The 13,618-nt window shown below is 40.3% G+C and overlaps 2 protein-coding genes across 6 annotated transcripts in view; one reads left to right on the top strand and one right to left on the bottom strand.

Annotated features, from left to right (window-relative positions):
• The window catches only part of IMMP1L (inner mitochondrial membrane peptidase subunit 1), a 61,784-nt gene extending 49,647 nt beyond the window's left edge, over positions 1-12,137 (bottom strand). The window contains exons 1-2 of one of the 3 annotated variants that reach the window (XM_075545949.1): positions 12,053-12,137; positions 1,835-1,943 (exon numbers count right to left, since the gene is read on the bottom strand). The gene's annotated coding sequence lies outside the window, so the exon portion shown is untranslated. Of the gene's footprint in view, positions 1-1,834; positions 1,944-11,994 lie in introns of all 3 variants that reach the window. The other 2 variants (XM_075545950.1, XM_075545948.1) reach the window with 2 other exon arrangements.
• Positions 12,138-12,226: 89 nt separating this feature from the next.
• ELP4 (elongator acetyltransferase complex subunit 4) overlaps positions 12,227-13,618 on the top strand; it is a 245,697-nt gene continuing 244,305 nt past the window's right edge. For all 3 annotated transcript variants that reach the window (XM_075545945.1, XM_075545946.1, XM_075545947.1), the window contains exon 1: positions 12,227-12,475. In XM_075545945.1, coding sequence (XP_075402060.1) covers positions 12,256-12,475 — 220 coding nt within the window. In that variant the 5' untranslated portion in view covers positions 12,227-12,255. The remainder of the gene's footprint in view (positions 12,476-13,618) is intronic.

Genomic DNA, 13,618 nt, shown 5'->3' with positions numbered 1-13,618 from the left:
TATGTAAACACAAGGAAATGCGAATGTACATTTCAGTTCCCCTTCCCTTTTTCCATAAAATCTTGCTAGCTATCCATTGTTTTAATTAAAAAAATTGTGTGTACTTATTATTGTTTATGCATGTCTATCTAGATAAGATAGGCGGGATAAACAATCAGGAGGCAAAAACAATGGGACCCACGGTTCCGGGGGACACAGGAGAGGGGAAGGAAAGGAAGAGGGGTGCCAACAAACCCAGGGACAAAGGAACAAGTGATCTGAAATCGATGGCGAAGAAGGCGTAGGTAGGATGCCTGATGGAGCTTGATCAGGGGCAGTGTAGCCAAGAGGAATTACTGAAACGCAAATGAAGGCCGAACATGATAGTGGGATAAGAGGAAAGTAAAAGGAAATAGAGGAAAGAACTATGAACAAAAATCATTATATAGGCCTAAATACAACCATGTAAATATATTTATATATGATGATGGGCAAATAGATCTATACACATATATTTATATGTTAAGTATTAAGATAGCAGACGGACATTGGGTCTCTACTCAAGTACTTCCCTCAACACAAGAACACTTTGTTCTAATAACCCGGCATTCTGTGATGCTCACCTTCCCTGATATTATCGCTGAAGACAAATGAGTGCATAAGCAAATGTGGAGAGGAAAGCTGATGGTGCGCGGCTATCAAAAGATAGAGCATGTGGGGTCTTAAAGGCTCGAAGATAAACAAGTGGCCATCTATCTGAGAAGCAACAAATCCCACATGGAAGAAGCACACCAGCCTGTGTGATCATAAGGTATTGATGAAATCTGGTATCAGGCATCAAAGACCAAGATCAAAAAAAATCATATAAATGTGAATGAAGGGGAATGTGGAGTGGAGACTCAAAGCCCATCTGTAGACAATTGGACATCCCCTTACAGAAGGGTCACAAGGAAGAGACGAGCCAGTGAGGGTGCAGTATAGTACTGATGAAACATACAACTTTCCTCTAGTTCTTTAAAGCTCCCCTCCCCACCTCCCACTATCATGACCCAAATTCTACCTTACAAATCTGGCTAGATCAGAGTATGTACACTGGTATAGATAAAAGCTCACAGCACAGGGAATCCAGGACAGATAGACCCCTTAGGACCAATAATGAGAATAGCAATACTGGGAGGATAAGGAGAAGGTAGGGTAGAAAGGGGGAACTGATCACAAGTATCTACATATAACCCACTCCCAGGGGGATGGACAACAGAAAAGTGGATAAAGGAAGACAGCAGTCAGTGTAAAACATGAGAAAAATTTTATAAATTATTAAGGGCTCATTAGGGGGGGAGGGACAGCGAGCGGGGGAAATGAGCTGATACCAAGGGTTCAAGTAGGAAGAAAATCTTTAGAAAATGATGATGGTAATATATGTAAAAATGTGCTTGACACAATGGATAGATGTATAGATTGTGGTAAGAGCTGTAAGAAGCCCCAATAAAATGATTTTAAAACTATATATCACCATTTAGGAAATGCTAAAAGGTGTACTACCTATAATCATCTTCAATATAGGTTTATTGTAACTTTTAGATAACTATGAAATTTAGAATCATTTTCTAAATTAGCACTTTTATCGTTTCCAGGCACCATTATGACAATGCTTTTGTTTTTTTTAACAATGCTTTTTTTATGAATGGCGCTGGGGATTTCCTTCCACAGGAGTCCGGTTTACTAGTTATTTGCCCATCTATTAAGTGCCAACTTAAATAAAGTACAGTGTCCAGCAGGGAGCAGTATTATACATTCATAAAACTTGACCATGAAACTGATGAGAAAAAAACAGGAGGTGAAATCTCTCACTTACCATAGGTCTTTTCTATAGTGCATTCACTTAAGGTAGTTGCAAGGCCTCCAGAAAAAACACGTAAAGCATATCTCAAAATACATGTGGTGGATTCATGATCTCAGGATACCTAAAGCAAGAAATCAAAATTGTATTATGTAAAGTCTTCTCTCACTCATGCTGAGTTGCATTAGTATATAAAATAGCTAAATGCCTTAGTTATTAAAGGTCACAAGTTAGTTGTTAAAGTACCTTCCTCTCATTGGACCAATGGGATGTCAAGATATTCAGAATTTCAGTGACAGTATGAATACATTTTAAAACCCTAATTAAAGCCTTTAGTCACTAGAGAAGTAGAAGAGGAAATTAACTGAGTGACCTGAAGATACCAATCAAACTAGAGAACTTTGGTCAATAAATTGAAGCAGTAGTTGACAAACCAATCATATACAGACAAAATATCTATCTATAATACTTCTATATAATTAGTAGGCACCATTGAAAATATAACTCATTCACTTTACAGGTCAGAAATAATACATAAGGTTAATTATGAGAATAAAAAACCACCAAATAGTTTATAATGCTTGCAAACTAAAAAGCCAGATAGCTAGTGAATTTGAAGTGTACTTGGTATTAGAGAAAATCCTGAGACCAGATATAATACAAAACATAATATAACAAATATTATATTTAATACTACCTCAGATGTCAAAATTGGTCTATTTATATAAATCAATATGAGGAAAAATGTTTTGTCTAAATTTACCCTTTTAAAAAAAAATTAAACTTTGTGTGTATTTGCATGCAAAATGTCAGGGACTGCAATAAGAACCAAATGTTACTAAAAGAAAATATAGGTGTGCACTTCTGTGAATATACTATTCATAAAAATAGAGTTATTGGCATAGGTATACATATTTATATGCTAATCTATTGAGGAAGTGGACAGACTTTAGGCCTCTGCTCAAGTCCTCCCTCAACACAAGAACACTTTGTTCTAACAACCTGACATTCTGTGATGTTCACCCTCCAGGAAAAATCACTTAAGGCAAAATGGGTGTACGAGCAAATGTGGTGAAGAAAGCTGATGGTGCCTGGTTTTCAAGAGATACAGGGTCTGAGGTCTTAAAGGTTTGAAGTTAAACAAGTGGCCATCTAGCAGAGAAGCAACAAGTCCATGTAGAAGAAGCACAGCAGCCTGTACAATCACGAGCTGTTGGTAGGATCAGGTAACAGACATCAGAGGACCCAAAACAAACTAACAACAAAAAACATATTGTTGAGAATGAGGGGGGGGGGGTGTTGAAGCAGAGACCCCAAACCCATCTGTAGACAATGGGTCACCCTCTCACAGAAGAGTCAAAAGGAAGGGATGAGTCAACCAGGGTGAAGTATAGCAACCAAGGTGAAGTATTCCTCAAGTTCCATGAGGCTTCCTCATCCCCCACTATCATGGCCCCAATCCTGCCTTTCACTGCAGGATAAGCTGGAGCACTTACAAAGGAACAGATAAGAACTCAGCACACACGAAATCCAGGTCAGAAAAACCCCTCAGGAACATAAATGGGAGTAGCAATACCAGAAGGTTAGGCGGAACACGGGGAGAGGAGGAAGGAAAGAAACCGCGGGGGAAGGGAGACTGTGGTAGGTATAAGATATGAAAATAATAATTTATAGTTTATCAAGGGTCACGAGGGTGGTGGGGGTAAGGGACGGAGTGTAAATATAGGAGCTGACACCAAGGACTCAAATAGAATGTTTAGAAAATAAGGATGGCAACATATGCACAAATATACTTGATGGAATTGATGTATGGATTGTTCTAAGAGCTCTAAGAGCCCCCAATAAATTTTTTTTTGGGTAACTTTATTCATTTTATTAAGTATTTCAATTAGGCAAGGTCATTGACAAAATTAAGTAATACAATTAAATTCTTTAAAATACACTACTAAAATGTTTGATTTTCTTGAATTCTTTTTTTTAATCTTTTTATTGGGGCTCATAAGGCTCTTATCACAATCTGTACATACATCAAATGAGCAAAGCACCCTTATACATTGGTTGCACTCGTCACTCTCATAATTCACCTTCCACTTGGGTTCCTGGAATCAGCTCGGTTTCCCTTTTTTCCCCCCCATCTCCCTCCCTCCCCGATCCCACCCTGGTCCCTTGATAGTTCATAAATAATTATTATATCTTATCTTACACTCCCTGGCGTCTCCCCTCACCCGCCTCCCCATTGCCCATCTCCCAGAGAGGAGGTTACACATAGATCTCCGATCGGTTCTCCCTTTCTACACGCACTTCCCTCCTGGTGTCGCCACTCCCACCGCTGGTGGTGAGGGGTTCGTCTGTCCTAGATTCCCTGTGCCTCCAGATCCCCACTGCACCGCTGTACATCCTCTGGTATAACCAGGTCCGCAAGGCAAGGTAGAATTGGGGTCATGATGATTGGGAGGGGAGGAAGCGTTCAGGAACTAGAGGAAGGTTTTGAGTTTCATTGTTGCTACACTGAACCCTGAGTGGCCCATCTCCTCCTCACTACCCCTCTGGAAGGGGTGTCCAGTAAAATTATTTTAAAAAGAAAAAAAAGCTTTGTATTTATTTGCATGCAACACTTCAGGGACTACACTAAACACCAAATGTCTGCTATTAAATATATATATATATACACACCCTTAAACTTTAAATGTCTATCATATATTACATATGTATTAAATTATTCATAATCAATGTAACTTGACATTTTATAAATAATACACAAAATGATTCTATTTTCTTATAGCAAATTAAAAGAAAAAGTTGATATCCAGACTATGGTAGAGCTATACTAATCATCAATTTCACTGAAGCTGAAAGAAATTCTCTTATATCAATCTACCTTTGTGGGTTTTCTTAAGTTTCTTCCTTATCTTTTCCCCTCCTTTTGTTTACTATTACATAACAAAAGTATGCGTGGTCCTATTCCATCTTCGTGATCATTACTATGTTGCACTCCATTATGTGACTATCTTGTTCATCCCTCTCCGTGGGGCTGTTTCACTGAACCTCCTCTTAATCAAACTCTTCTAGCGATTGGTCTTTCCTGATGATGTGTCTTGCTATTTGCTTCTGAGGTGAATTCTGGTTGTATTTGTTCTAAAACTAATTTGTTCTTCTGGTAGTCCACAAACCTACACCAAACCAAACTTCCTGCCATCGAGTCAACGCCCACTCACAGCGCCCCTACAGGGCAAAGTAGAACTGCCCCTGTAAGTTTCCAAAACAGCAACTGTTATGAGAGAAGATTGCAGTACAATTTGTAACCACTCCGCCACCAGCACTCCAGTATATTCAATATTCTTTTCCAACACTAAAATTCAGATTAATCAATTCTTCAGTCTTCCTTTTCATTCTCCATCTTCTGCTGGAAAAATGAAAAGATTTCATCTTTGGAAAGGTACACCTTGGTTACAAAAGTGTTATCTTTGCTTTTTAACACGTAATCGAGATCTTGTGCAATGGATTTACCCAATGCAGTGTGTGTATCCCTTTGACTATTGATGCTGCTTCCATGAACAGACACTTGACTGGGCAGAAAGAAACCTTTTCCTCTCCATTGACCACAGCACTTCATCACCGTACTTGTTAAGGTTTACATTTTATTCATGTTCTGACACGAATGACCGGGAAAGCTGTAAACATAAATTCAGTGATGCAATCCCCCCTCATTTTCAGCAAAGTTGTATCATTTGTATATTGCAGTTATTGTGTTTTCCTCAGAGCCTCATGCTGCAACCTGTTTCCTAGCCCATTTTTCAGGTTTGCTGAGCATACAGACTTAATAAGCACGGTGAAATGATATAATTACGACACACAACTTTGCTGTTTTTAAGCCAAAATATCCCTTTGTTCTATTTGAGTGTTCCCATTGTTCAGTGTTATCCATAGTCTTTGGTGATTCCCATAACTGAATTCCTTTGAATAAGAAATAAAACATAGATTAACATCTATTAGTCTCTGTTTGAAGACAAGATCCATCTGACATCAGGAAGGATAGCCTTTATTCTATGTCCTCTCCTGAATCCAGCTGGAATTTCTGGCAGTTGCCCATTGATCTACTGTTGAATCACTTTGGAAATAAGCAAAATCTTACTTGCATGAAAGATAACATTTGAGTTTCTACATTCCAATGGTGACCTTTCTTTGGAATGGGCGCATAGATGGATCGCTCTCAGTCAAAGGCCAGGTAGCTGTCTTACAAATGTCTCGGCATGGAAGACTGAGCCTTTCTAACGTTGCAGGTATTTGCTGAAACATCTTAAATGATAGTCTTCCCGACTCTTGGAGTTTATTTGCTGATGCCTTCGGTGCAAAACGGACTTCTATCACCACTGGGTCGTGATCACATGACACCTCCTGTTACGGTGGAATGCCTCCAAATTTGTTTTGCTTTAGTTACTCTATATTCCTTCTATCTTCTTTTGATGCTTCCTGTGTCATTTGATATTTTATATATAAAATATTTCAGTATTTTAACTTGTAGTTTTTCTTCCTCAGTTCTTTTGGCTTAGAAAATGCCACGCATGTTCTTCCTTTCTGGTTTTCTAACTCCAGGTCTTGGAACCTACAAAAAGGCCTAGCCGTCTTTCAGTCAGTTTGTGGTTGTGTATCGGGTGTTGCTGTGATGTTAGAAGAAGCAATGCCACCAGCATTTCAAATACAAGCAAAATCACCCACAGTAGACAGGTTTCGGTGGCGTTTCCAGACTAAGGTTGACTGGCTAGAAGGAGAGGGCATAAGACTTGCTAGTTAAAACCGTATTGGTAGCAGCAGAGCAGTCCGAGAAGATGGGCCCATCAGAAGGGAAGGCACTTAAAGTGCAAAGAGGGAAGAGCAGCCTCCTCAAAGGAGTCAACCTTAAACATAGATGGAGTAAAGCGTCTGTCTGTATGTTTAGTTTGCTGATGGAGCACAGTTCAAGTGAGAAACTGCTGCAACTAACCATTAATAATTAGGATGTGGACTACAGAAAGCATTAATTTAGGGACGCTGGACACCTTTCTCACAGAGCAGCTGGTGTTCTCAAGTGGCTGATCGTCCCGTCAGCAGCCCATCTCGCAAGCTCGATACCTCCAGGGCTCCAAATCCCGCTCACCTTGTTTTAGGAAAGTGAGTTTCATTTGGTGGGGGGCGGGGGAAGGGAGGAGCTACTCAAGTCCTCTGTGACTGATTTTGTCTAAATACTCATAACAAAGACTTTGTAAAGCCGAAATATTTAATATTTTTCTTTTAACAGAAAACATTACTAGCAGATGATCTAAATGTATGCTGTCCAATGTGATAATCATTAACCAATGAGAACTGTTTAAATGTAAACTATTAAAATTAAAAAGAACTTTAAAACTCAGCTTATTAATATCAGCTATATTGTAAATCTTTTGAAAAGCTATAATTGGTTAGTACCTATCATCGCATACAGAAAATTTCCATCACGAAGAAATTTTACTTAATAGTTTTCATTTGAAAATGATCATTAGAGATTGGACTTTCATATAAAACACACTAGAGTGTCAAGCATTTCTATGAGAAACAAAAAAAAATGAACAGTCCAAAAAAAGTGAAAAAAATAAAGTTTAAAATATGTGATACCCATAAGAAAATAATAAATAAACCTATTCAACTCAAAAACCAAATCAATGCCATCGAGTTTATCCCATGGACTCATCCTGGCCCTGTAGCACAGGATAGAAGGGGCCCACTGGGTTTACAAGAGTATAATCTCCATAGAAGTATGCAAATATCTCCTTCCCACGAAGTGGCTGATGGATTTGAATGCATGATCAGTTCAATGCTTAGCCACCGTATACCCAGGGTTCTGAAAATAAGCATTAAGACTTGCCATTAATTGATTTTTTTTAATCCTACCAAGTTAATTGGTGGGAAATTGAGAAAAAATCCAAAGATCCAAGGTTATAGATGAGAAATTAAATACTTTAAATCTGAGAATATAAATTTTAAAATTCAATTTAAGAAATCTAATCAATATTATTAGATTTAAAAGAAACTTTAAAAGAATATCCTTAGAAAACATAAAGACAGAAAAACAATTATAAAACAAGAATAAAAATGTTTTTGTAAAAATGTAATTGTAGTAAAATACATATTATAACAACTTGCAAGTGTACACCTGAGTGACGTTAGTTATATTTACCATGTGGTACAAGTATCTCAGTCCTTGCTTTCAAGTTGTGGGGATCTATTTCTGAGAAAAAAATTATTAGGTCACATGGAAATTCTGTATTTAATATTTTGAGGAACAGTCAGATATTTTTCCACAGTGGCTGCACCATTCTGGCCAGGGTTGCAATGTTTCATATCCTCCCCAAAATGTTACTTTCCTACCTCCCCCCCCCCCATTTTTCTAATAACCATCCTGGTGAATGTAAAGTGGTAATCATTGGGGTTTAGACTGCATTTTCCTAATGAGTACTGAGAGTACATGGGTGGTGTGAACAACTACTGCACTCAATTACTAACCAACATGTTGCTTCCAGCCACTGAGAGATGCTTCAGAAAGGTCTGGCAACCACTTCTGAAAAACTGTGGTTGACCATTGATATTGAGTTGGCTTCAAGTTATAGTGTGCCCTATGCACAACAGAGCCCACCACAAGCATTGCTGTGTGATTATTTTAACCACTGGGTCAGTCTATCTCATCAGCGCACATTTTCAATGTTGGTGACATCCCATTATCTATTTTCATTTGTTACTCATGTTTTAAGTATCCTTCTCTAAGAACCGATTGTCAAAAATAAGGACTTCCAGATTTACCCAGATCTTTTCAACTAGGAATTTACATGGAAGTTCTGAAAACTAGGCTATGAATCCATTTGTTAATTTTTCTACAGTGTGAGCTACAGTTCCAACTTCATCCTTTTGCATGTGGAGATTCAGGTGTCCTAGCCCTGTTTGTTGATTCTTTCATCAACAAGGGATGTAACACCCATGTTGAAAATGAGTTGGCCTTAGGTGTGTGAATTTATTTGTAAAACATTCATCATATTTTGTTGGCCTGTGTGTCTACCATCAAGTTAGTTCATACTCATCTAAACCCTACACACAACAGAGCAAAACGTTAAGTGGTCCTGCACGATGCTCACAAGTATAGTTTAAAGCCACGGTTGCAGCCCTTAGATCGATCCATTTCATCAATGATGTACCTCTTTTGTGCTGACCTCTACTTGACTTCGTATGATGTCCTTTCTCAGGGATTTGTCTCTCCTGAGAACATGTTTCTACATGAGACGGTTTTATCATACAATTTCGGAGCATTCTGACTGTACTTCTCCCAGGGCAGATGTCTGTTCTTCCACCAACCCGTAGTACTTTTGCCAGCACCAAAATTCAAAGGTCTTGATTCTTCTGCAGTTTTTACTGCCCAGCTTTAACAAGCTTATGGGGCAGCTGAAACATACCATGGCTTAGGTCAAATACATTTTAGTCCTCAATGTAATAACACTTTAGAGAGATCTAAACCCAACATAAAATGTCCTTTAATTTTTGACTACTGTTTCAATTAGTGAATATTCATTGTGGATCCAAACAAGACAAAATCTTTGACAACTTCCATGTTTTCTCTTTACCAGGATGCTAGCTACTGGTCTAATTGTGAAGATTTTAGTTTTCTTTAAAATGAGTTGTAATTCATATTGAAGGCTGCAATCCTTGATCTTGCATTCTTTGATCTTCATCAGCAGCTGCTTCGAGTCCTCCTTTCTTTCAGCAAGGGCAAGCAAGGTTAATTCACCTGCATGTCACACAAACCTTCCACCAATCCTGATTCGTCGTCATATAATCCAACTGCTGACATTATTTGTTCAGCATACAGATTGAACAAGTATGGTGAAAGGATGCAATCCCAATCTTAAGCCATGCAGTCTTCACATGTATAGTATTGTTTTAGGGTACCAAAGAAACCCCATCTCAAATATAATGGAGAACATTTCCTAAGTCTTAAAACAGACAAAGACAACAGATAGGCATAGGCCCATAATCAGGATGAGACCAACATGAGCATGAAATGGTGTCCGAGAGTTCAAAATTGAGATGTGATATAAATAATGGGGTGGTGGTGAAGAAACTCACAAAAGCATGTTGGTGGCAGATTCACAAATACATGACAATTGGAGGCGGGACTACAGAAGCAGGGACTGGATCATGATTGGTCCAGGGCCTTTCAACCAAGGCAGGCAGGGCCAAACTCACAGGGCATGACTCATGACTACTCCACCCCCCTGTACCATCCCCAGTTCAGTGACCTCCATTAAGGACACACCTAGACAAGCCCTAAGAGACTGCCGCTTCAGGGCTGGCCAGAGTTGTAGAAGCAATCCATTCTCTATAAGGCATTCTGCCTGAGGGCAAGATTATCTATATCCTTGTTTATTAATCAGAAAGCATTCAATGGAGACAATCTGGTGAGAACTCCGTTAATGGATTTGGGGCTGTCACTGCCACCCATACCCTTTTACAAAGCAGGGTGCTCAGAACTAAGCCCTAATACAGTATACAGCCTGTTATTTCTTATGTACTTAATAAACAACTGTTGAACTTAATTCCACTTACACATATATCATTTTTAACTCTTCCTTTCTATAGATATTTCATTTATTACCATGTTTTATACTTAATTCTAATCTGTGCTGTTAAATTACAGTGTTTGGGAACAAGGTTTTTGTCTTTGTAAAAAAATTAATAAATTAGTACATTAATGTATTCTATTGTACAGGAGATATAACGAATTCCTGGAAGGGCTCAACATGTACATGTGTTATGTTCTTCTGTTCTAATAAAGGGAATCTAATAAAGAGATCTAATAAAGTATCCCTATCCTCATTTTCAGAAAACTAGAGAAGGAAGCAAATAGTTGGAAACATGAAACTATAAAGAAACCTACAGAAATTAAATATTCGTATCACTTTCAAGTTTTCAGAAAAGCAAAAATATTCAAGAAGTTTGTACTTTATATAAGACTACTGTGACACTTTGTATCTCACTAGTATTTTCTAAAAGCCAAAATTAGCGTCTACTGTTATGTTCATGTTAAAATGATACAATTTTCCACTGTTTCCAAATAGATAAGATTTTTAATTCTAAAAGATCTAAAACGACAAGATTAGCTCTAAGATGCCAGCACTCGACAGCTACTAGTTAATGAATCGCTTGTAAAGATTTAAACGGGTGAGAATCATATATGAAGCCATCTAAACCTGAACCAGTTTCCCAGCCAAGACACCTTTCTGTTTTTCTCAAGTGAGGTACCCTGCACACAAAACACGGCAATAGGCCACTGTCAAAATCAATTGCAATGCAGTCGTGCGGGCAGGGTTTTGAGGTCCTTATGTAATTTAGATGTTGGTCATCGATGGATGTCTTTAAAAACAACTTTCCACACTACCCCACCCTCGCCCCGGCTCAATGTTTAAGAGACTTTTAATAATCAAAGGCACAGCTTTAACTTACAAGGCTTCCTCCCCGCCCCCATGCAGAATATTTCCATTCTAATTAGAAAATTCTTAATTGAGTTCACCAAAAACTAGAAACAGAAAGTGTATACATATCTCTCTTTTTTTGTAATCATTTTTCGGGAGAAGGAAACCGAAAGTATTTCCTGTTATTTGCAGCTGCTCTAACGGCAAACGACAATTAAATGTGTGAACAAGGTTGTCAGAGTAACACTTGTCTTTCACACCGCTTCTGGAAATGCTCCCCAAGACTTCCAGCAGCCCCAATTAAAATGAAGGCAACCTTCTCACCGGGGCTGTCAGAGAGGTACGGTTTGTCCGTGTGCTGTTTCAAACAGCGGAAAGCCAAATTACCCCAAAGATGAACATTTCTCACCCCTCGATCTAAATCCACCCATCCACTCCTAGCACTGAGGAGCCGAGCAAGATTCTTAGCAACTCATGGCCGATCCCAACTGCTTCGCTATAACACGGCCAATCAGCAAGCGAACACCTGGGGAAGGTGGCGGACACTCTCGGAGGCCAAGCGAAGGGTGCGGGGAAGAGTTAGCGTTCTTCTCCACGGTCGATCTGAGGACGAGGTTGCTAGATCACCCCTGGACGGATGGATCGGTTCCCCTTGATCTTTAACTGAACGTGAATGAAGTCACTCAAAAACTTGGTATTACCCACCTCTGGCCCCAGAGCACCCGCAACGACCCTCACCCAGGACTCAGGTGGGCCTTCTCACCTGGGCCCCGCGGAAGCCCGCCAGTCCTGGGGTAGAGCGTACCTGTCAGCAACGCGCCAGGCGATTGGTTAGCGCCGACGCGACGTAGCAAGCCGATTGGCTCCTGGCGCCGCCCCGGAATCGAGGAGGGGCGTGAGGCTGGTTCTGACAGGCGCGCGCCGGAGTTCCCAGGGTTTCCATTGGCGCCCGCGGCGAAGGGCAAGATGGCGGCCGCCGCCACTCGCGGCTCCGGCGCTGGCGAGACGAGGTCGGAGGCCGCCGCCGCCGGCCAGCACGGCGGCACCAGCTTCCAGAGGAAGGGTTCCAGGGCCGGCGGGATCGGCGGCGGCTCCCGCCTGGTGTCCATCGCGGGCACGCGACCATCGGTGCGGAACGGGCAGCTGCTGGTGTCAACCGGGCTCCCAGCCCTGGACCAGCTCTTAGGTCGGTTCGGAACGGAGATGCAGGTTCCACGGGGGAAGCTCAGGGAGGGGACCTGCCCGGAGAACCATGCTGACCGTAGTTCTTTGACCCCTCCCCTTGGCCATTGGGAGAGGCCTGAAGGTTTGATCTCGGCGGATCCTGGCGCCTTCAGACCTGTCCTGGCGCCCGATTCTCCTCTCGCACTGTGCCTGTCACTCCATCCCTGACATTCCTGTACCCCGACGCGCCGCCGCGTCCGGGGCAGGGATTAATGTCTGGAGACCAGCCTGCGGTCAGGATCTCGCCCCACCCCACCCCTCCTCGCCTCTCGTCCACGCTTCTGGTGCCCTAGCTCATGGTGTGGGCCACCCTAATAAACTTTTTATCATCCTGAAAGACCGCTTTCATACAGAACAAGCTCAAGAAAGTAGCTCTCCCTTTTTCACATTCATGCTGCGTGTGACTCTAAGCGAATCTATGTTGAAGGTATTTGTTAGTTAAAACCAGCCCTCGGTATTGACATCTGCGTTAAATATGTGTATATATGTATTTATTCCAGTGTATATTTTTGCCTTCTAGAATTGATTACTGCTGCATGCCAAATATATATAAACTTGATCCATGTTTTAACGAAAAAAAATTAATCTCATTCTTGAGACTTTTTTCTATAACCTCAGGAATTTTTAATGAAGCGCTTGCTGGGCAATGTGCTAGTTTCATGATAGTTGTGTTGAAAGAATTAGCCATATTAGATTACTTAGGACAGAACTCCTGTGTTAATAAAACTTGTAGATTAGTTCATTTCTTTATGGACTGTTGCTTCATTAAAACTGGTCTGTGTTGTGTATTTCACATCTTTGAAAACGTCATGTGTCTGTTAAATCATACACACTTTCTTAAAATATCACAAGTGCCTTGGCTAATTCTTGCATTTCACTAGATATTTTTAAAATATTCCCCCTCCTCCGCAAAATAGAATGCTTTTCAAATAGACTATTCAGAGGAAAGTGACAAGACAAGCAACTTATGAGAAGCAGTGACTTTTTAGCTCTCTTTCATGACCAAACATGTTTGTAGGTTCTTTTACATAAATGTTAGTATTTTCACTCAATTGCTTCCGGTTTATTTTCTTGCACAGTTACATGATACCATAAACAAAGGATT

Source organism: Tenrec ecaudatus, chromosome 4 (genome assembly GCF_050624435.1).
Source record: "Tenrec ecaudatus isolate mTenEca1 chromosome 4, mTenEca1.hap1, whole genome shotgun sequence".
NCBI lineage: Eukaryota > Metazoa > Chordata > Mammalia > Afrosoricida > Tenrecidae > Tenrec > Tenrec ecaudatus.
This window is presented reverse-complemented; position numbering and strand designations above follow the sequence as displayed.